The 24416-nt window shown below is 42.7% G+C and overlaps 1 protein-coding gene across 1 annotated transcript in view; it reads left to right on the top strand.

Moving 5' to 3' along the window:
* The window catches only part of LOC126460891 (potassium channel subfamily T member 2), a 627462-nt gene that overhangs the window by 299016 nt on the left and 304030 nt on the right, over positions 1-24416 (top strand). The window contains exon 7 of the mRNA XM_050095956.1: positions 4262-4445. Coding sequence (XP_049951913.1) covers positions 4262-4445 — 184 coding nt within the window. The remainder of the gene's footprint in view (positions 1-4261; positions 4446-24416) is intronic.

Here is a 24416-nt window from a genome sequence, read left to right as displayed (position 1 = left end):
GGCGTGACATTGAGCGCTCTGATTGGAGGAAAACAGCTACATCGCGTGAAGCGTCAACTATCAATTAATTTTAATCGGGCTACAGTTCCGATCGCTGCAGCTGACTGCTCAGCGCCATCCACACCTAACCCCAGCTCAGCCGGGAGGCTTTCACGTCCCTAAATGCCACACACCTTCCACCTCCTTCTGGGACGAGTGTGACAGATGACTTAAAGAGAATCTCTGGTGGTGGGGAAATCGATTGTGCTTTTAGACACGGCACAGTTTCGTGTGAAACTAGACCTAGCCATATCAGTGTTCTGCGAATACTACATTCCAACGTACGTCATTGTTTTCTTATCTCACTTCATCAACAGTTTCACAACAATAACTTTAAAATTGGTTAAAATTCACCGAATGCTGTCTACGAATATCTTAAATCATGCGGCGTATCTATGCTGTGGACAAAGCATTGTTCATAATCCATGGGCAAATCAATCTTCCCAGTCTGCACCATTGATTATTCAAAACGCCACGCTGCCAGAGAGAAATATGTAAACAACGACTTTTGTATGTCAACGTGTGGTCTTGGCTTTTCAAGAATCGCTGTCTTTGTCACTATTTCATCAGGCTGTAAGTAGCTACCGGTATCGACAGATCATAACAGATGTACTTCCGCATTTTTAAAAAACATCCCATTGGACGTAAAGCAGTTCAAGTGGTACAAACATGACGGATGTTCCGCCTTTCCCTAAAATATAATTACATACTTCAACAGAACTGTTGGAGATAGTTGAATCGGTCGTTCGGAGAACTTAAATGAATGGCCTATGCAGTCGACAGACATAACATCTCCGACTGTTTTTATGTGGGCAAATTAAAACATGAGGTTCGCAAGGGAAGACGGACAACTACCAAAGACATGACTTGCAATGTAACACTCGCTTGTGCTGGTATAATTCCAAATGAAATTCGTCGTGCAGTGTTATCGCTTAATTGCACGCATCATTGCTCATTATCAATACTTTGAGCGCTTGATATGATATTCAGAATAATAAGCATGTGAATCCTATCTGAATTAGCCGGCCGGAGTGGCCGTGCGGTTCTAGGCGCTACAGTCTGGACCCGAGCGACCGCTACGGTCGCAGGTTCGAATCCTGCCTCGGGCATGGATGTGTGTGATGTCCTTAGGTTAGTTAGGTTTAATTAGTTCTACGTTCTAGGCGACTTATGACCTCAGAAGTTAAGTCGCATAGTGCTCAGAGCCTATCTGAATTACACTCCTGGAAATGGAAAAAAGAACACATTGACACCGGTGTGTCAGACCCACCATACTTGCTCCGGACACTGCGAGAGGGCTGTACAAGCAATGATCACACGCACGGCACAGCGGACACACCAGGAACAGCGGTGTTGGCCGTCGAATGGCGCTAGCTGCGCAGCATTTGTGCACCGCCGCCGTCAGTGTCAGCCAGTTTGCCGTGGCATACGGAGCTCCATCGCAGTCTTTAACACTGGTAGCATGCCGCGACAGCGTGGACGTGAACCGTATGTGCAGTTGACGGTCTTTGAGCGAGGGCGTATAGTGGACATGTGGGAGGCCGGGTGGACGTACCGCCGAATTGCTCAACACGTGGGGCGTGAGGTCTCCACAGTACATCGATGTTGTCGCCAGTGGTCAGCGGAAGGTGCACGTGCCCGTCGACCTGGGACCGGACCGCAGCGACGCACGGATGCACTCCAAGACCGTAGGATCCTACGCAGTGCCGTAGGGGACCGCACCGCCACTTCCCAGCAAATTAGGGACACTGTTGCTCCTGGGGTATCGGCGAGAACCATTCGCAACCGTCTCCATGAAGCTGGGCTACGGTCCCGCACACCGTTAGGCCGTCTTCCGCTCACGCCCCAACATCGTGCAGCCCGCCTCCAGTGGTGTCGCGACAGGCGTGAATGGAGGGACGAATGGAGACGTGTCGTCTTCAGCGATGAGAGTCGCTTCTACCTTGGTGCCAATGATGGTCGTATGCGTGTTTGGCGCCGTGCAGGTGAGCGCCACAATCAGGACTGCATACGACCGAGGCACACAGGGCCAACACCCGGCATCATGGTGTGGGGAGCGATCTCCTACACTGGCCGTACACCACTGGTGATCGTCGAGGGGACACTGAATAGTGCACGGTACATCCAAACCGTCATCGAACTCATCGTTCTACCATTCCTAGACCGGCAAGGGAACTTGCTGTTCCAACAGGACAATGCACGTCCGCATGTATCCTGTGCCACCCAACGTGCTCTAGAAGGTGTAAGTCAACTACCCTGGCCAGCAAGATCTCCGGATCTGTCCCCCATTGAACATGTTTGGGACTGGATGTAGCGTCGTCTCACGCGGTCTGCACGTCCAGCACGAACGCTGGTCCAACTGAGGCGCCAGGTGGAAATGGCATGGCAAGCCGTTCCACAGGACTACATCCAGCATCTCTACGATCGTCTCCATGGGAGAATAGCAGCCTGCATTGCTGCGAAAGGTGGATATACACTGTACTAGTGCCGACATTGTGCATGCTCTGTTGCCTGTGTCTATGTGCCTGTGGTTCTGTCAGTGTGATCATGTGATGTATCTGACCCCAGGAATGTGTCAATAAAGTTTCCCCTTCCTGGGACAATGAATTCACGGTGTTCTTATTTCAATTTCCAGGAGTGTATATGTTTACTTACATTTGGTGCAGTACAGCAAATGTTTGTGTGACCACCTCTCCTGGCAGTGAAGGACAGTTTGCGCAGGGGTTATCTGTTATGTCGTTGAAATCATCTTCGAAGGCTCTTTCGAATACTAAAAAAGAAGTGTACAGTTGTATTAAAAAAAACTATGCAATCAAAGTAGGTGTTACGGTTCTGCAGCTAGACACGTTGGGAATTACTTGTGTAGGTCATAAATTAACCACACTGCCAAAACTCAGCGAAAATCACACCTTGATATATTTACTCGATGGCGGAATCAGAAAAATGGGCTCGCCCAAGGGAGCGTGTTGGCGCCAATCCTATACAACATATATACAAATGATCAACCAACTCCAGACAAAACCAAAACTCTTGTATATGCAGACGACCTGGCAATAACAGTTCAAGGCAACAGGTTTGAAGCCATCTAGGAGAAACTAGAAACCGCCCTTTCTCCATGTCAACCTACTACAAAAGAATTCTCTAAAACCCAATCCCTCCAAAACTCAAGTGAGTGCATTCCATCTGAACTCGAGGCAGGCAAAGTACAGGCTCAGTGTTACCTGGGATGGGACATTACAGGAAAACACAGATACTCCCACCTACCTTGGCGACGTGCTGGACAGAACACTGACATACAAATATCATGGCGAAAAAACACGCAAAAAAGTAGCACGAAATTCCGTAATAAGAAAGCTATCCAATAGCAAATGGGGTGCCAAACCTACCGTGGTCAGAACTTAAGCCCATGCTTTGTGCTTCTCAACTGCCGAATATGCCTGCCCGGTATTGTGCAGATCCGCCCACGCAAAAAAGGTAGATATTAGCTTGAATGAAACATGCAGGATACTGACAGGCTGCATGAAACCAGCCCCCATAGAAAATCTTCACAGGGCCGCAGGTTTCACAAACCCTGACTCACGTGGGAAAGCCCATGAACGTACCGAGAAGCTAAAACAAACCTTTGATGGCCGTCACTCAATATTTGGCCTAGAGTGTGGCCCCAGTAGACTCAAATCCAGACGCCGTTTCCTAAGTTGCGCCTTAGAAGAGACCCCCATCTACTATCCGCTAAGAGAGGACCCACCAAGCGGCGTTTCCGGTGATTGGAAAACCTGGAGAATGCTTAACCGCATCAGAACTGGGGTGGCTCCTGTGAAATTTAATCTGATAAAATGGGGTTTGTTGGACGAAAATGACGACAAATGCGACTGCGGCACTCGACAGGACGTGGAACATCTTCTACAATGCCCTGCCAGCCCCCACAGATGCACCCTCGACGATCTATGGCTGGCTAAAGAAGAAGCATTGGACATTGCCCAATACTGGGCAAACAAATTGCAGTTTCCAGACACGAAAAAGTAAAGTACTCCTTGTAGATATGTTTAAGGTTACTTGTTTGACCTGCACCATTTTTGTAAAAGGGCAGTTACGAGAAGTGACTTTCTGTGTGGTAGCTGGATGCAGCAAGAGCAAATATCATTGAAAGGAACTGGTTGTTGCTCGTGCTCGTAAATCACTTTACGTGTAACCGCTTAACGAGACTGTTCTGGCCATGTTGCAGTGTGTGCGGGATCCAGCACTTCCAGCGCGCCGGCCACCGACACCTCAACCTGTTCCAGTCGACCTACTACGTGGTCGTCACGTTCTCCACGGTCGGCTACGGAGACATCGTACCCGACATCTGGCCCTCGCAGCTCTACATGGTCATCATGATATGTGTCGCACTCATAGTGCTCCCCACACAGGTACGTGCTTCCCTGAAACAGTGAAACTGTCGAAAGGACCTAACAAAAAAACTGGTGAACGAAGCACAAAATTCCTCATGTGCAATGCAACCTTTATCTTGTCCAGGTATGAGCGTATAATTCCTAATTACTATGTCAGCCATGCGCCTAATCCATGGATGCAGCATTTTTGTGATTCTGAAAGCTGTACATCTATTCGACATTACATCAAGGCGGCATTGTATGAAATAAACTACGCCAGAAAAAAATATCTACGCGTGAGACATATGACACGCCAGTACGAGATCCCCATAGGATCCTGGTAGCTATCAGTCTAGGTAGGCTACAATAGCATCTAAAGCCAACGTCGTCAATTATTTATTCAATATATTCTAATCTCTGTGCCCCCCTACTCGTATAAGTTTTATCCCGAATGGATCCCTCTGGCACCATGTAAGAAGTTCCCTGGTGTCGTAATACGGCTACTGTTACGTTCTAACTTCTGGTAGTTACTGTTTTCCATTAGGATCTATTCCTTTCCATTCAGGTTCAGCAAAGAAATTCATTTCTTATCTGCAATTTTGTCATATGATGACATGGTTGGAGACCGTGGCTGTTATTTGAAGACAAATTTTGATGGTGTTGAGAAAGCAACCAGCCACAAATTTAGTTCCTTTATTCAAAAGGTACCGTTACCGGTTTCGAATCATTACAATTCATCGTCAGAAAGCTTTCATGCTTTCACTGGAACATGTGGTGAATTTTTTACTGGTTAGTTCTCCGAAAATATAAATACATAATTATGATGAATTGTAATGATTCGAAACCGGTAACGGTACCTTTTGAATAAAGGAACTTAAAATGAATGACATAATTCTCTCAAAAATGGCAAAAGGCCCGGAAAGTAAGTTGCTAATATCTTGAAAAGAGATTGCAAGATCGTTATAATCGAAAGTAAAATATGCCTATGTGTAATGAAAAGTAGGCCAGTAGAATCATGTGATACTAAAGGAAATTAAAAATGAGCCGTTAAAAGTAGTGGACGAATTTTACAATCTGGATGGCAAAATAATTAACGATGGCCGAAATAGAGAGGACGTGTAGAGCAGACTGGTAATAACAAGAAACGCCTTTCTGAAAAATTGGAATTAAGTTCAGTTCCTTCCGTAATCCAACTTTCAGAAGAGACTTTGCATTGAACGTTACAAAGAAGCACTTATACTTGACTTTATACTTAGAAGGATTTCATTATATTCCATTTCTTCTTCACCGCAAATGTTTGGGCTTTCCAAAATACTAGGCCCCAACACATTACAAGACGTAATGGTGGGTTCCTCATCTGAGTTACCACCTTTTCGAAACTTTCAATTTATGATATGAAAATGAAGATTATGAAGAGCGAGAAATGCATGATCATCCCAAAATTCATGCATTGTTATTGTTATTAAATTGTGTAAAATCGACCAGAGTAAACGCATTTGTGTTATTTCATATTACAATACACAATAATGATAATAATAGTATTTCTTTTAAATGGTGTATTTTTTACCCACGAAATAGCAACATCAATAGACACGTTGTGTTAAAAGTATTGAGCCTGCTTGATTTAACTGTACCGTAGGTCGCTAATGTGTAATCAGAAGACACTGATTTTGAATACTTATTCAGAAACCGGTGATGACTCGAGTGCTCGTCATATTGCACAGTTAGTTAGTTAGTTAGTTTAGTTTGTTGTGTGTTCCATTGACCAATCGCACGGTACGGTAGCAGTTATGATGTGGAACGTGTCAAGTGCACAAGAAATGCACATATGAAACAAATTTTTAATATATATATATATATATATTACACTACGGAGTTAAAGATTAATTTTTCTATTATTTACCCCATTACCCCATTCCCTTAAATGGCACAAAATGCATATATTTATAGAATTATTTAATCCTATTCAAGAATTCATCTATGGTACAGAAAGAGTAGTCAAGAAGAAATGATAGAAATGATTTCAATTTATTTTTGAAGCTATTGCTGCTGTCTGTCAGACACCTTATTTCATCTGGTAATTTGTCGAAATTTTTAATAGCAGCATATTTTACCCCTTTCTGTGCCAAACAGAGGTTGAGCAAAGGATAGTGTAAGTCTTTCTTTTTCTGGTATTATAATCATGAATATCACTGTTGTTTTTAAACTGGTCCATGTTGCTGAGAACAAATTTCATTAGTGAGTAGATGCATTGAGAGGCTATTGTAGGAATTCCCAATCTTTTAAAAAGATGCCTACAAGATGTGTGACTATGAACCCCACACATTATTCTAACCACTTACTTTTGAGCAGTGAATACTTTTTGTCTAAATGTTGGGTTACCCCAAAATATTATTCCATATGACATCAGAGAGTGAAAGTTTGCTAAGTATGTTAGCTTACTAATTTCTGTATCGTCAAAATTGGCAATTATTCTGATCACAAGAGTCACTGAACATAGTCGCTTTAGGAGATCCAAAATAGGAATTTTCCAAGCAAGATTCTCATCTATATGTACACCCAAAAACTTAGTATGCTCGACCCTGTCTACTGACTTCTGTTGATGTGTTATATTTATTGAAGGAACTGTACTTTTTGCAGCAGAAAATTGGATGTACTGTGTTTTTTCAAAGTTTAGAGCAAGCCCATTTGCAGAAAACCAATTAATGACTTTTCCAAAGACCTTATTTGTATAATTTTCAATTGAACTTTCGTTTACTGGATTAATAATGATGCTTGTATCATCAGTAAACAGCGTCAGTTCAGCTACCTGTTTCAGATAGGAAAGAAGGTCGTTCACATATATCAAGAACAGAAAGGGACACATGATTGAACCCTGTGGAACACCTAATGTAATTTCACCCCACTTAGATGAAGTGGAAAATTTATTTAAATCACTTGGCTCATATAAGGAAACTTTTTTGCTTCCTGTTCTGTAGATATGACTTAAACCACTCATATGCTATTCCATTTATACCATAGAATTGTAATTCCTGTAAATAATGTGAGGGGCGAACTAAAGAAAGTGACTTGCATTGTAGCGATCACGAAAACTACCTTGAATTATGTAGTGATCATAAAACTTTATCTTGAAACAAATATCATTGACACGTATTGTATTTCTCAGTCTTTATTGCTTTTATTTGTCTGGACCAAAAGAGCGCCACAGAAGATCATTTCTCAAGCCTACGATGAGACAGAGCGACGCAGATTGGACCGTCTTTACTGAACGAAATGAATTACGTATCTGAGGACGAGGTCGGAAAGATGGCAATAATATCGAAAAACTTTATGTTTTATACTGTGACATCACAACATAAATCGAGTTGCTCACAAACGGCACAGGGAAATGAAAATATAAAACTGATAATTCAAAATCCCAGGTTGTGGATATCAATCGGAACTTGGATTGGAAATTGCATGTCGTAGACTTTCTCCAACGTTTGATCATTTTCCCTAGGTGTAATTGCTGATTTTGATGACGAAATCATTATAAATTAACTTACTTTCATACTTTCATTCCTTAACGTCATACTGAATAATTTTCTGGTGCTATTCTACAAATAAACACGAAATATTCGTTGTACACAAACGTGTTTTAACGATAATATCTGCTATCTAGACTCTAACTTCATGGATGTTGCAATGTAAAAAATTGGGCTTACTACCAGTCTCTCAATTCATTTACTTTCTTAATAAGTTTGTTATGATGAATTAGGCACAAATTGAAGACAAAAGTAGTATTCCAGATTGAATTTTCGTTCTGCATTGGAGTGCATGGCAATTTCAAACTTCCAAGTTAGATTAAAACTGTATATTGGAGCCGGACTCGAACCCAGAAATTTATCTAGGTTCAAGTCCACGTACTGCACACAGTTTTAGTCAGCTAGGATGCTTCAATAGTAGAATTCACAAAAATAACAATAGGAACAGAAATAGCCTTCACTCTCCGCAACCTAACATATTCTTGGAGGGACGGGAGCAAAGAATGTACGCACAAAAATATTTGATCACCTTCCTTGTGAAATAACAGTGTTTGCTGAGAATGAAAATATTAAAAATAGTTTCTACCAGATAACCCCTTCAATTCCACGGACGAATTTATAGGTAGAAAGCATATATGTAGTTGGGCTACAGGTATCATATTTTGCTGTAGATTAAGATTTTCAAAATTATGTGAATGGCCAGATTGAAACCAAGCTTTTTGTATTTAAACCTACTGAATCATGTCACAACATGGCCAGTTGTCGCGAATATTATCCACTGACCATGCAAAAAACAGGGCTAAAGTCTCAGCATGATCTGCGAAATAATTTGTTTACAGGGTCTTTTATGAAGTAGCAGTGTTGTGTGTGTTTCGTTATGACGGATAAATTGAACCACAGTCATGAAATATTTTGTTTTAGACGCAAATTCATCCAAAGGTGGCGAAGATCTGCAGGACATTTATTCCCCCAATATAAACATTTAAAACGCGGATGTCTCAGGTAAGGCGTAGCTGTATCTCCCTCGATCATGGCCCACGGTAAGAAAGTCCCGAAACTACGAACTCACATCACTACATGGAAATAATACGCAATTTAATAATGTACACTGGCAGTCACAAGTGTCTGAAATAGCTGACACGATAGGCGTACAGTACTTTTACATGCAGAACTCTGCGTCAGCCGGTGACTTACTCACCCCATATTTATGAGATAGCAGAGGGAATTAAATTTATCTGTGGTGGAAAGGGAAACATATTATTTACATGACTTTAAACTATAGATACCCTATACAAATTATAAAAGAAATTTTTGTGAATATTCCATGCAGTCGAAACTCTATCTCTGCTGTAGACCCGCCGTTGTCCCCGTGCCAAGAATATTGTTATATATATATATATATATATATATATATATATATATATATATATATATATATATATATAGTTAAGGCTCACCGGCCATTTGACAATCTTCTTCTGTGCGGATGCATAAACAGTGCCCGAACTCTTACGGGAATAGGCAAAAAGCCGCGAGTAAAGAGTGTAATGGGCAGGGGCACTATGAATATAGTGCGACACAATAAGCTGGGAATGTGGGTCTCACGGGTGGAATGCCAGTGATACGTCCCTGCAGTCGCACTATCCCCTGTGTCCTCCGGGGCTCAGATGGACGGCTGGCACGGTAGCTCAGCGTGTTCAGTCAGAGGGTTAGCATCCCTCTCTAATAAGAAAAAAAAAATGGGTGAATGGATCAACACTTAACTTTAACGGGGACGTCCACCACGAATAATTGCAACGAACTATAACGAACAAAATAAGATTACAAAAAAAAGATGGATAAAGCGTGTCTGCCATCTACGCAGCAGATCTCGGGTTAGAGTCGCGGTCGGGGCACACATTTTCAACTGTCCCCGTTGACTTATATCAACGCCTGTATGCAGCTAGGGGTAATCACTTCATTGTAATATTGTGGTGCCCTAGGGTCACAGTATTTTTTTCCTGATAATAAGTCATGTACTCGCATGTACCAAGTTCGGTTGAAAAGGCTGCGGGCATTCCAGAGTTATGCTTACATTTCACCACTTCCTCAGCTGCAACTGCTAAGGTCCTAGGTGGGCCTTAAGCCCACGGTGTCTGGTGGTGCGAATTCATGTGTGTACCAAGTTAGGTTTAAATTTGTTTCAAGCGTTCTAGAGCTCCAGTTTCAAAACATTCTGATCCACTCTACTGAATTAGCATTCCAGTCTCGAACATAAGAAAACTCCCAACTAACAGTTAATTCTTTTACTCCTCTGGGGTGCCTATAAATATGCCACCATTTCGTGGCATCCAAAATGTGTCTCTGTTGCTTAATTACTTTGAGTTTTCCACGCTTCGGGTTTTATGACTCAACCGTCGCTACAGGAATTTATTTAAGTGACGGGTACAGTGACAATAATAACAATAGTTTCTAATAAGTAAGGGTTTCAAGCAACTGGAAAGAGAAGCAAAGTCCGTCCCGTTGTCAAAAAGGGTCGCCGTAGAAGTGAACATATTTACAGTCATATATCAACATCTATATCTACAATTAAATCTACATGATTACTCTGCAATTCACAGTTAGGTGCATGGCAAATGCTTCATTGAACCACCATCAAGCTATTTCTCTACCGTCCCACTCTCAAATAGCGAGTGGGAAAAGCAAACAAATCTTTCCGTGGGAGACCTGATTTCTCTTATTTCATTATGACGATCATTTCGCATCTTGTGAATGGGCACTAGTAAAATATTTTCACGCTCTGAGGAGAAATTTGGTGACTGAAATTTCGTGAAAAGGTCTCGCCGAATCAAGAAACGCCTTTCTTTTAAAGACACCAACTCGCTTCTCACAATTCGTAACACACTCTCCCCTATTTCAAGATAAAACAAAACGAGCTGTCCGTCTTTGGACTTTTTCGATATCCTCCGTCGGTTCTCTCTGGTAAAGATCCCATACCGTACATCAGTACTCTAGCAGAGGACGGACAAGCATAGTGTATGCAATCTTTTTAAGAGACCTGTTACATACCCAAAGTGCTGCCAATGAAACGCAATTTTTAGTTTATCTTCCTCACAACATTGTCTATGTCTCTATCTGTCGTTCCAGCGTAGTTCATAATCGTAATTCCTAGGTAATCAGCTGAATTGACGGCCTTTATATGTGTGTAATTTATCGTGTAACCGAAATTTAGGTGATTCCTTTTAATAATCGTATGGATGACTTTAGACTTTTCGTTAATTAGAGTCAGTTGCCACTCTTTACACCGTACAGATATCTCGTCTAAATCATTTTGCAATTGCTTTTGATCTCTGATGACTTTGCAAGACGGTAAATAACAGCATCATCTGCAAACAATCTAAGAGAGCCGTTCAGATTGTCTCCTAAATCGTTTATATAAATCAGGAAGACCAGGAGGCCTATAACACTTTCCTGGAAAGCGCGGGATATTACTTCTCTTTTACTCGACGATTTCCCGTCAGTTTCAACGAACTGTGACCTTCCTGACATGAAATCACGAATGCAATCGCCCAGCCGACCGTGTGGCCGTGCGGTTCTAGGCGCTTCAGTTTGGAACCGCGTGACTGCTACGGTCGCAGGTTCGAATCCTGCCTCGGGCATGGATGTGTGTGATGTCCTTAGGTTAGTTAGGTTTAAGTAGTTCTAAGTTCTAGGGGACTGATGACCACAGATGTTAAGTCCCATAGTGCTCAGAGCCATTTGAACCATTTTTTGCAATTGCCCAATAGGTACGCATTCTGAATAGAAGTCGCTTGTGAGGAACGGTGTCAAAAGCCTTCTACAATTATGGAATCACTTTGACATTACCGCCGATAGCACTCATTACTTCGTGAGAATAAAGAGCTAGTTGTGTTACACAATATTGATATCTTCCGAATCCGTATCGGTTCTTTGTAAACAAATCGTTAAATCGCTGGCATCAACCTGACATACACTTCAGAGATACTTCCTCTGCTTAAACATTGAGAGCTTTGGGGAGGCCTAAAATCTCTTCTGCTGGAATCAACAAGGGCTCCCCAAACAGAGATCTTATTCGTACGTTCATGAGTTACAGAGGGTCTTCGATAACGATGCACTTGTTGATGCGGCGTCTTTGACCTCCAGAAGTCATTCGATACCGTGACACCCATTAATATTATCCATCAGGTATGATGTAAGGGTTGTTATGTTTTTACACTAATAATTGGTAGTATTCAGCTGTATTCCTGTTGTACATACAGCTTAACAACGGGTTTCGAGACGCAGTACTCTCATCATCAGGTTGTAAAACAAAACTAATGAGGTTAAAGGACTAAAAGATCTGCTGGCCGTTGTGGCCGAGCGGTTCTAGGCGCTTCAGTCTGGAACTCCGCTACCAATACGGTCGCAGGTTCGAATCCTGCCTCGGGCATGGTTGTGTGTGATGTCCTTAGGTTAGTTAGGTTTAAGTAGTTCTAAGTTATAGGGGACTGATGACCTCAGATGTTAAGTCCCATAGTGCTCAAAGCCATTTGAACCATTTTGAACTAAACGATCTACAAACACAACTTTGAGATTGTGTTGATCGATCTTGTAGTGTTTTAGCCTCGTTAGCTAAATTTTTACAGTCTGATGATGAGAGCATTGTGTCTCCAAACGCGTTGTTAAGATGTATGTAAGATCAACATTTGATCCAAGATCTCAACGTAAGTACGTGCAATGTATTGCGCATCAATAGACGAAAGAACCCATTTCTCTTCCACTGTCGGCGATAAATTACTGGAAACCGTGATAACTGTAAAATATCTAGGAATAACGGTCCAGAGCAACCGAAAGTTGAGCGGCGGTGTACATATCTGATCAAAAGAATCCTGACACCTATTTGTGGACATTGTTATGGAATGTGTACACCCTTCGCCTCTATAATGGATTGAGCTCTGCTGCGGACTCTTTCAACGCGGTGTCCGAATGTCTGTGGAGGAACGGCAGTCCACTCTTCCTCAACAGCCGAAACCCGAGAAGCTAGTGATGTTCGACGCTGGGTCTGGACGTTCTGACTCATCCCAAACGTATTCCACTGGCTTCCAGTTGGGACTTTGGACACGCCGTTCCATTTGAGAAATGTTAGTGTCCACAAACAATTGCCTGACAGATGCTGCCTTACGACACGGCGCGTTACTTTGCCGGTACAAGCAATCATCACCTCTAAACTCTTTCTCTACGATACGCAATACACAGCGCTATGAAGTGTGTTCATATCCTTCCGCATTTAGCGCTTTCTTAAGCGCAGTAAGAGGAGCACGCCCTAACCGCACAAAATACCCACATATCGTAACACCACCTCCTCCGTACTTCACTGCTGGTTTTACACATTGCGGCAGGAAACGCTCTCCAGGCATTCGCCAAACCCAAACTCTTCTACCGGATTGCTATACGGTATAGCGTAATTCATAACTCGAAATTACTCATTTCCATTCCTCTGCTGTCCATTGGCGTCCCCTAGCAATGAGTATAGGAATATGTGACTTATGAACAGGTAATCGACCACCGTAAAAAAAAACAAAAAAAAAGCGTAGAGTTTCGGGTTTTGTCCGAGGCGGGCCAGGACCGCTGTGTCGTCTTCTGGCAATGGCATTATTTGACGCAGTAGAAAGGTTGGCACAACGTTCTCCCAGTTGTCGGGTTTGTTGATCTTGGGTCCGTTACTGATCTTTCGAATAGCTCCTCAGTTGGGCTCACGAGGCTGAATGTTCCCCTTACCAGCCCTCACATCAAGGAAAAAATACCTGACAGTACCTAAAATCGAACTCGAGCCCACCACATGGTAATCAACTGAGCTAACCACTTAGCTACGAAGGCGTACGCTTTACCATTGTACCTCATTGTTTTTAACGTCCTACACACAGTCCCTGTACTAGGTGGACTGATTCTACACTTTGGACTCTACTAATTCTTCCTTTTCGCTGATTTCATGAGATTTTTACAAGCACCCTCCTCAGTGCTCGATGGTCCCTGTCCGTCAGTACATTAGGTCTGTCTGGTCTTGTTTTAGCTGTACTTGTTCCTTCGCGTTTCAACTTCAGAATCACGTCAGCAGTAATCGACTTGTGGAGCTATAAAAACGTTGAAATATCACTGATGATGGATTTCTTACTCAGGTGACATCCAACGGCTAGTCCACGTTCGAAATCCTGAACGACCCAGTCTGCTGTTAGTGCTTCTCTACTGACAACACAGTACCAAGCGAGGTGGCGCAGTGGTTACCACACTGGACTCGCATTCGGGAGGACGACGGTTCGAACCTGCGTCCGGCCATACTGATTTAGGTTTTCTGTCATTTCCCTAAATCGCTCCAGGCAACGCTGGGATGGTTCCTTTGAAAGGTCAGGGCCGACTTCCTTCCCCTTCTTTCCCTAATCTGATGGGACCGATGATGATGATGATTATGATTAGTGTTTTAGGGCGCACAACAACGAGGTTGTCGGCGCCCGTTCCCAAAATAAATGTTGCCGAGTGCAGCCAAGATCTTTGCGAGAATTGTAAATGCTCAAATTTCAAGATTGGACACAGCAAATCAAAACAGGTAGATAAAACTAAAAATAAAATACCAGTACAAAACAGGTAAAAATAATTAACTGTGGCTGGGTGACCACTTACAAATAATGGGTGACCAAACCACTTTACGGCACCTTAAGATCTCAATCCCAATGTTTGTTGGGAAGAAGTCCAGATATCACACAAAAACGTAAAACTCTAGCCACACTCACCCCATTATTAGTTAAAATAGAGGGCAGGTCTGGTGGTAAACTTAAATCTTCCTTCAAACCCGCTACGGTCGCAGGTTCGAATCCTGCCTCGGGCATGGATGTGTGTGATGTCCTTAGGTTAGTTAGGGTTAAGTAGTTCTAAATTCTAGGGGACTGATGACCTCAGCGGTTAAGTCCCATAGTGCTCAGAGCCATTTGACCCATTTCAACCTCACACCCGCATATAAAACACACTCAGGTAAAATATGTCGTATCGACAGCTGTGTCCCACATGTCTGACACGTTGGTGGCTCCTCACGACGTAACAGAATTCGAAGCCGTGTAAGGGCTACTTCCTCAGCTCGTCGTTGTCGGAAGGAGGTAAGCCACGGTCGGACAGAATCCTTCAGCGCTCGCAACTTATTATCCCTCACTTCCATCCACTGAGCCTCCCACCAACGCATGACCTTCCGAGTCACGAATGATGTTATTGCCTGCAGGGGGACGGAACAGCGAGCAGGAGGTGGGATGGAGCAAGCCTCCTTGGCAGCCGCGTCTGCAAGTACATTTCCAGGAATTCCTATGTGCTCTGGAACCCAGCAGAAAATTACATCCTTACCTTGCTTTTGCAAGAGCAGGAGTGCGTACTGCACTTCTTGCACCATACGATGTGCTGGGTACGTCTGTTCAAGAGCGTGTAGAGCACTTTTGGAATCGGAGCAGATGATGAATTTCGTGCCATGATGTCGTCGCATATGCTCTAATGCTTTCAGAATGGCAAACAGGTCTGCATAGTAAACTGAGAACTGATCTGGGAGCCCTATCCTACGGACGGTATCGGGAAACACAGCAGAGAAGCCCATAAAATCCCCCTGTTTAGACCCATCCGTGTAAACAGTAATAAAATCTGAATGGCGATCTAAAATCTCAGTAAATTTAATTTTAAAAAGGTGGTCCGGGGTACAATACTTCTTGTAAGCAGCCAGATCAATAAGTAATCTCGGCCTTTGTGGTAGCCAGGGAGATCCCCTATTCCATCCCTGGTTGAGGACCTTAATGCCCTCCAGGTGTACTGACTCGAGACTCTCCTTTGCACGGATGCCAAACGGCTTTGTTGCCTTCGGACGGTGGCGGAAGAGACGTTCCAGTGCCGGCTGTGGAAAGGTGTTGGACGCCAACGAAATAGGAGTGGACTTGGCCCTGTATGCTTGCCGTACCACGAGGAGAAGACGCCGAATGGACAGCGGAGGCTCTAAAGCCTCGACACACAGCCTAGCAACTGGACTCGTGCGATAAGCCCCCGTTGAAAGCCTAATACCCTCATGGTGAATCACATCCAACATTTTGAGGTACGAAGGTCTTGCAGATCCATAAGCTTGACATCCGTATTCGAGTCGAGGTCGCACAAAGGCCTCATAAAGTTGGAGCAGACGTGCCCTGTCAGCGCCCCAGGACCTATGACTGACACATTTAAGGGCGTTTAAAGCCTTGAAACAGCGGACTTTTAGATTCTTTAGGTGTGGCAGCCATGTGAGCTTCTCATCAAAAATAAGCCCGAGATATTTTACTTTCCCCTTAAAGGTGAGAACAGTGTCTCCTAGTTTTAAAACAGGGAGATTAAAAAGAGAACGGGAATGGTTAAATTCTACACAAACAGTCTTCTCCAAAGAGAATTTAAAGCCTGTGGTCTTAGATCATTCCTCCAATCGCAGGATCGTCAGCTGTAATTGGCGTGTAGCAGTTGTAAGGGAGGAAGGCGCACAGAAAATAGAGAAATCGTCCACAAACAAGGAGCACTGTACGGGCTGTCTTACTGTGGACGCAATACTATTGATTGCAATTGCGAGAGCTGTCACACTGAGGACACTTCCTTGAGGGACACCGTTCTCCGCCGTTCGATCCCCTTCCCCCGAATCAACCGACCAATAAACAACACAATATTAAACTTCCTGGTAGGTTAAAACTGTGTGCCGGACCGAGACTCGAACTCGGGAACTTTGCGTTTCGCGGGTAAGTGCTCTACCATCTGAGCTACCCAAGCACGACTCACAACTCGTCCTCACAGCTTTAATTCCGCCAGTACCACGTCTCCTCCTTTCAAAGGCTGTGAGAACGGGTCGCGAGTCGTGCTTGGGTAACTCAGTCGGTAGAGCACTTGTCCGCGAAAGGCAAAGGTTCCCACTTCGAGTCTCGGTCCAGCACACAGCTTCAATCTGCCAGGAAGTTTCATATCAGCGCACACTCCGCCGCAGAGTGAAAATGTCATTCTGGGAACACAATATTCTCCACCTACTTTTATAATGGCGGCTACGCCTCTCGTGCTACCTATTGGTCCATTCAGCTTTACGTAGGTGCATTCGGATACTTCTGATCAGATATTGTACTAATTCCTCCCACAACCGTCTCTTGAAATTAATACGCCAGGAATGTGGTAAATACAATATTGCAATGACGCCTTGCCACGTGCGATTCGCGAATGCAGCAGGTGATAAGTTCTTATGGGACCAAACTGCTAAGGTCATCGGTCCCTAGGCTTACACACTACGTAATCTGTCTTACACTAAGGATAACACACACACCCTTGCCCGAGGGAGGACTCGAACATCTGACGGCGGCAGGCCACTGCGAACCGTGGCACGGCGCCTAACACCACGCTGCTACCCCGCGCGGCGGATGGAGCAGGAAAGGTGTTCAACGTGGATGGGGAAGTGAGGAATAATAGATGTACAATAAGTTTCTTCCGCCACACACCGTAAGGTGGATTGTAGAATGTAGATATATACATGCCAGAGGGACTTTCCAGGACGAAACCGTAGGTTTTCCCATGTGAGAAACAGGTCTTCGAAGATACCCAGCAACCTACAAATTGCAATAGTCGATAACAACTCCTTTTACGTGTGAATGTACGTCCAAAGTGTTTCTTGTCAAATGTCAAAGGCAGTGACGAACACTGGTGGTGCTATAACATCTAGGAAATGTCTTCGGCATGCTAAGCGAATACAGAAGCCATGGATAATCAATTTCTCAGGTATCATGGGAAAAGTACACTGTGAATGCCCGAAAGACAAAATATAGTAATGTTCTTGTGGTTTATTAGCAGGAAAGTCTGTTGCAAAGACAGTAAGGTCAGGTTTTAACGTATCGTCGACGACAAGATCATAGAAACACGAACTTCACACGCGCAATGGTGGGAATGGAAATTCGACTCACTTTTTCAAAAGAACACTCCCAATGCTGAAGATAGCATAGATCGTAATAAAATGTACGACAGTTCGTAAAAGACTAGTTTTCGATGGTAAACATTCCAACTCAATAAACAAAAGAAAAACTCTTGAAGCCTTTGCTATTATCCTAGCAATAGTGTGTGAAGTCGGGCGTGTACCTACTTGTTAAACAGCTGAGAAATTGAAATTACCTTGACAAACGCTCGGTCTCTTTGTATTAATAAATAATTGGTTCCCTTCAGCTTTGTGCTGGGTTACGGTGGGACAGATGAAATCGGACTTTTTTATTTGCCCGAATCGCTGCTGAAGGGCGTTAATTCCTTTGTCGTGGCCTCGTATAGATTTCTAGAAAATTCTCGAGAGGATCAAACAGTGAGTAGATCTCCTTGTTGTAGTGTTGGTTCGCTGTATTTCATTAAAATCTTTTGTCGCCGGTTTAGTTACAGCACAGAGGGGACCCGGTCCGGTGGTATTCGCAGGATGCCATATATTAGTAGTCCTTCTGTACAGAAAACAGACGAATAGAGATGGAATTCTGCAGCAGAGAAAAAGTTTTATCCCAGGTTGTAGCTCCTTTTTTCTATTTCTAGTTATATGTTTGTCAGATAGGTACTATCAATATGTAGGCGTTGTCCTGTTTTCCTCCTTAATGTCCTTACGTTCAAAAGTTAATTAAATTCTTGCCGTATCGATATGTCATGCTACCCCCTATGGCTTGTAAATCAAGTCATCATATATCTGGAAGGTCTTTGTGAAGAGATGAACTTACACGTCTAGTAAATATCTCGCAGTTTCGGAGACACATTCTTGCTGCTTTTGAATACACTGACGCCGAAAAGCTATGTAATGTGTAACAACACCGTTCAGAGATACTCCACATGACAAGCTGTTAGCACATTGAACTATCTTTATTTAAGAAATGTTTAGCGTCCTTCAGTTTATTAATATGGCGTTGCATGCAAACGAGTCGAGTACTAAAGGGTTAAATATTGTTTCTATACGTATTTCACATGTTTGTGAGATTTGCTTCTTTTACGTATTTCATAAATACAGCAACATTCATTTCTGTGCAAAGAACACTATAGCACCCACAATAACTGTAGCAGATGAACAGAAGTCCGCCAATAGAGCGAGAATTTCCAGATTTTTACGATCGCATACCGATGGAAGAAACATATTTGTAAGCTTCTTATACAAGTAAGTGCATATAATTTTCTTCTTCACGTAACTGTCAGTTTCAGAAAGAAACAAATCGAAATATAAATACATTTTGCATATTTCCTTGCTTAACATCTTACTGGATAATTTTCCCGAAGTCAGAGTTCACATACTCAGGGAAATTGCATTGTCCTCGAGGGAGTGGGCTCGTTTAAGGAACAAATGGTCTTCAGACACCATCTGACCATCCTGATTTAAATATTCAGTGGTTGCCGGCCGCGGTGGCTGAACGGTTCTAGGCGCTTCAGTCCGGAACCGCGCGACTGCTACGGTCGCAGGTTCGAATCCTGTCTCGCGCATGGATGTGTGTGATGTTCTTAGGTTAGTTAGTTTTAAGTAGTTCTACGTTCTAGGGGACTGATGACCTCCGATGTTAAGTCTCATAGTGCGCAGAGCCATTTGAACCATTTTATTCTGTGGTATTCACCAAGCCACATCAAGTATATTCCACGATAACATCATGCGTGATTCCTCCCTCTCGCTGCCCTACACGAACTAGAGCTATGGATGCAACAACTGTATTCTCGTATATCTGTTAAATTTTGACTACTCTCCTTTTTTACAGTCAACATCGTACTGAATGTCTGGTACTTAAACTGACATTTCTCAAATGTCTTAACACTAAGAGTGTTAGAAAGGGTCGAAATAATGCTGATAACGTCTCTGAAAAATTATCATATTTCCACTCATTAATGTCCTGTGCAATAATTATTTGGAATAACTCATCTGTGGAAAATATTTACTGTACAAAAGAAAACATATTAATGTGTTGTTCAGCCTCAATCGTCTTGTTAGCCCCTCTTGAAGAAGTCCGGCATTGCAATAGGACCTATATTCAATACACATATATTGGCTGACAAACTCAGCATTTCCCGTTAGTTCATGTTGTCAGTTTTCTGTTAGAGACGCAAACAAAACATGTACTGTGTTTCTGGTGAAATATTGGAAAAATTTAATTTCCATGTATTCGTGAAAAAATCTTTGAAATTATGGAACAGTCATACAAAGAAATATGCATAATGTACAGATGTATAAATACAGAATCCAAGTTAAGAAGCATCATGCCGGACCGTGGACGCAGCTGCCTCGCGAGATTTTGTAAGCATCTCTACGGCAAAAGCCTCTTCATAGTTCTGTAGACGGCTAATGTTTTCACCTAGAGCCGTTCGCGCTTCACGTTTGGAAACTGTCAAAAGTGCTGCCAGGTGTCATGGATTTCCGTAATTTGAGTCGACTGTACGAGTGTGTTAATAATAAAGAAAAATGTATTAAAACTTCATGCATGACGCGGCAGTTTTTCACGCATCTCGGCGTTTATGTCGTCATGCCTCGTGAACTGCGAGTCATACAATGATATATTTGCGTAGCTACATTCAGCGGCAAATGTGGATACTGTCTGCGGAATATGTTGTGAAATGTGTTAGTAGCAAAGGAGTAATAAATTTACACGTCATGCTTAATACGGTAATTTTTCACGCATCTTAATTTATGACGCCATATCATCTGAACTATGCGTGGTGCAATGATATTTTTTATAGTTGCAAATAGCGACATTTGTGGATGCTGTCAGCGAAATTTATTGCGAATACAGGTAGTTGCACAGAAGTATTACATCTAAACGTCACACATGACGCAGTAGTTTTTACGTGTCTCATATTTTGTGAACTATGTAAGCCAGTTGGTTCTTACTTCCTCAGTGATTGTTGCCTGACCGTGAAGTTTATGTGCGGCAAGTTTGGTTGAAATCTAGCCAGTGGTTTAGAAGGAGATGTGGAACACACTAACACACACACGCGCGCACACGCTCAAAACACATCCCTATTTGTAATAGATATGGATTCGGTAACGAAACTAACCACAAACAAATCTGAGACGATTCCACGGTTACAAAAAAAAAGAAGAAAAAACTGACCTTAATTTCTAAATACCAAAATTGCTCTTGATCAAGAACGTGTTCCGTAGACAGTTAAAAAAGTCTGATAATTTGCTCACTAACATACGAATGTAAAACAGGTAGCAAAGCACATTTTAATGTCATCTCACCTCATTTCTTTTGGATATCTAGTCTTATTCCGCAGACAAATTTTTAATCAAAAACTAACATCTAATGCGATATAGACATTGATCTTTACTTTTACTGTTAAAATTAAACATGTTTTTCGAAAAACGGGAGTAGTTTCAGAGTTTAATGTTTTAAATCGAAGAAATTATGCTGTTCAGTGCTTTGTTAATGACCATCATGACCAAGCGACGTGGTGCAGTGGTTTAGCACACTGGACGCCCAGTCGCGAGGATGACGGTTCAGATCCCCGTCCGGCCGTCCAGATTTAGGTTTTCTGTGAGTTCCGTAAATCGCTCCAGCCAAATGCCGGGATGACTCCGCTGAAAGGGCACGGCCGATTTCCTTCCTCATCCTTTAAACATACGAGCTTGTGGTCTAATAGCCTCGAAGTCGACGGGACGTTAAACTCGACTTTTGCCTCATTCAACTAACATCATGAAGTCATGTACACATATCATGTATACCGGTATATAGACTATAAACCAACTCGCTCTACAGTATTTCAACAGAAAACCTTCAAACGACCTGGTGAAGCAGCGCACACTCTGGAAATGGCCAGTACGAATACTATTACTTGAAGAAATTTGTATAATGAGTGAGAGCGCCTGATGCCGTTATTCCGCCGATCGGACAGCTCCTTGGCATTAATCGAGAGTATTTTGCTATTTGCTGGCTCTTTGTTTGACCTCCCCCCTTTTCCGTCTTCATCATAAACACACGCACAAAACCACAATGCTAGGTGCATGGAATACCGTCCCCACATGGTATTGATACCGACCTCCCCTTTTATTTAAAAAAAAAAAAAAAAAAAGCAATGTGCGATACCCGAATTTACTCGCAACGCTCATTTCTAGATTATGGGACAGACTTTGCACGTTTGTTAACTACACATCGTTATTTCATCTCTTTTGGCTCATTCCGTCCACGGAAAACAAAACCGTGCAGAGTACGCTGTACATTTCACTTCCATCCGACGTTCTGTAATCTAACCAGTTAGATTCAACATACTGCACCTACATTTATACTCTATAAACCACTCTAAAGTGTGTGGTAGTGGTGGTGGTGGTTAGTGTTTAACGTCCCGTCGACAACGAGGTCATTAGAGACGGAGCGCAAGCTCGGGTTAGGGAAGGATTGGGAAGGAGATCGGCCGTGCCCTTTCAAAGGAACCATCCCGGCATTTGCCTGAAACGATTTAGGGAAATCACGGAAAACCTAAATCAGGATGGCTGGAGACGGGATTGAACCGTCGTCCTCCCGAATGCGAGTCCAGTGTGCTAACCACTGCGCCACCTCGCTCGGTCAGTGTGTGGTAGATATTACTTTTATGATACCGTATATTAAGATTTTCTCCCGTTTCATTCACGGCTGGAAAAAGATTGCTTGTACGTGTGTGTGTTAGGTGTTGAAAATACGTCGTGCTCCGCTTAATGATGTGGAAGTTTTTCCTTAGCTGTTTAGGTATTACGTCACTGCCAAGTACAAGTAATTGGTATCATGTCACGACACATATTAGGTGTTTCAGGAGGAGCAGTAAATATTTTAGGAGGTGCTAATATTAACTAATTCGAATATAACATTTCATACAACACGTGCCCAATTTTTTGATGATTACAGAGATACACTTGTTAGAATGTAACCCAAACAATACTCATACAAGGTTTTAATCAAATGCAGATGATTCAGTTCGACGTTGTTTTTCTATTTGTCTTGACGACATCACGCGTAGCTCTTCTGAGGACGTCTTGGCATTGTTTTATGATGACAGCCCTCTAGGTAATCAGAACGATCAATTCGTTTCTTGTGTTTACTTGTTCTTTGTAGACTTCGCCTTTCTACCATCCCTACAGGTAAAAATTTTAAGTGATAAGGTCCGGAAAACTTGGTGGTCGAGAAACGGGACCATTTCTGCGCATCTTTCGAGGAATGTTAGTTTCCGACGATGTTTTGGACATGCTGGAAAAACATACATCAACATCTACATCTACGTGATTACTCTGCTATTCACAATAAAGTGCCTGGCAGAGGGTTCAATGAACCACCTTCATGCTGTGTCTCTACCGTTCCACTCTCGAACGGCACGCGGGAAAAACGAGCACTGAAATTTTTCTGTGCGAGCCCTGATTTCGCTTATTTTATCGTGATGATCATTTCTCCCTATGTAGGTGGGTGCCAACAGAATGTTTTCGCAATCGGAGTAGAAAACTGGTGATTGAAATTTCATGAGAAGATCCCGTCGCAACGAAAAACGCCTTTGTTTTAATGATTGTCACTCCATTTCACGTATAATGTCTGTGACACTATCTCCCCTATTTCGCGATAATACAAAACGAGCTGCCCTTCTTAGAACTTTTTCGATGCCATCCGTCAGTCCCATCTGATGCGGATCCCACACCACACAGCAATACTCCAGAATAGGACGGACAAGCGTAGTGTAAGCAGTCTCTTTGGTAGACCTGTTGCACCTTCTAAGTATTCTGCCAATGAATCACAGTCTTCGGTTTGCTCTATCCATAATATTATCTATGTGATCGTTCCAATTTAGGTTATTTGTAATTGTAATATTATTTAGTGTAATAGGATTTAGTTGAATGTACAGCCCTCAGATTTGTATGACTTATCGCGTAATCGAAATTTAGCTGATTTCTTTTAGAACTCATGTGAATAACTTCACACTTTTCTTTTCTCGGGGTCAATAGCCACTTTTCGCACCATACAGATATCTTATCTAAATCATTTTGCAAGTCGTTTTGATCATCTGATGACTTTACAAGACGGTAAATGACAGCATCATGTGCAAACAATCTAAGACGGCTACTCAGATTGTCTCCTACGTCGTTAATATTGATCAGGAACAATAGAACGCCTATAACACTTCCTTGGGGAACGCCGGATATTACTTCTGTTTTACTCGATGACATATCCATTCTTCTATCCAGAAGAACCTCCTCTGGTAATGGTGGATGCACGTTCTCAAGAAAATCTACACCGGGTTTTCCAGGTGGAATGCTCAGTATTCAGACATCTGACAGGAACGATCATTCGAAGCGAAAAAGTCTAATAAAAGTGGACTTTAAAATGCATACTTTACTTCTTCATCTTACATAGTGTGAAACAAATATCTTGTACTGTAAGCTTTTTGCACTCCATATTAAGAGAGGTAAGACAAGAGAAAAATTCCCAGTGAACATATGGTTTAAAGTGCATCCTTCAGAGCTATGAGCACTTGTTCACCTTCG

Source organism: Schistocerca serialis, chromosome 1 (assembly GCF_023864345.2).
Source record: "Schistocerca serialis cubense isolate TAMUIC-IGC-003099 chromosome 1, iqSchSeri2.2, whole genome shotgun sequence".
NCBI lineage: Eukaryota > Metazoa > Arthropoda > Insecta > Orthoptera > Acrididae > Schistocerca > Schistocerca serialis.
The sequence above is the reverse complement of the archived record's forward strand: the minus strand, read 5'-3'. Positions and strand labels throughout refer to the sequence as shown.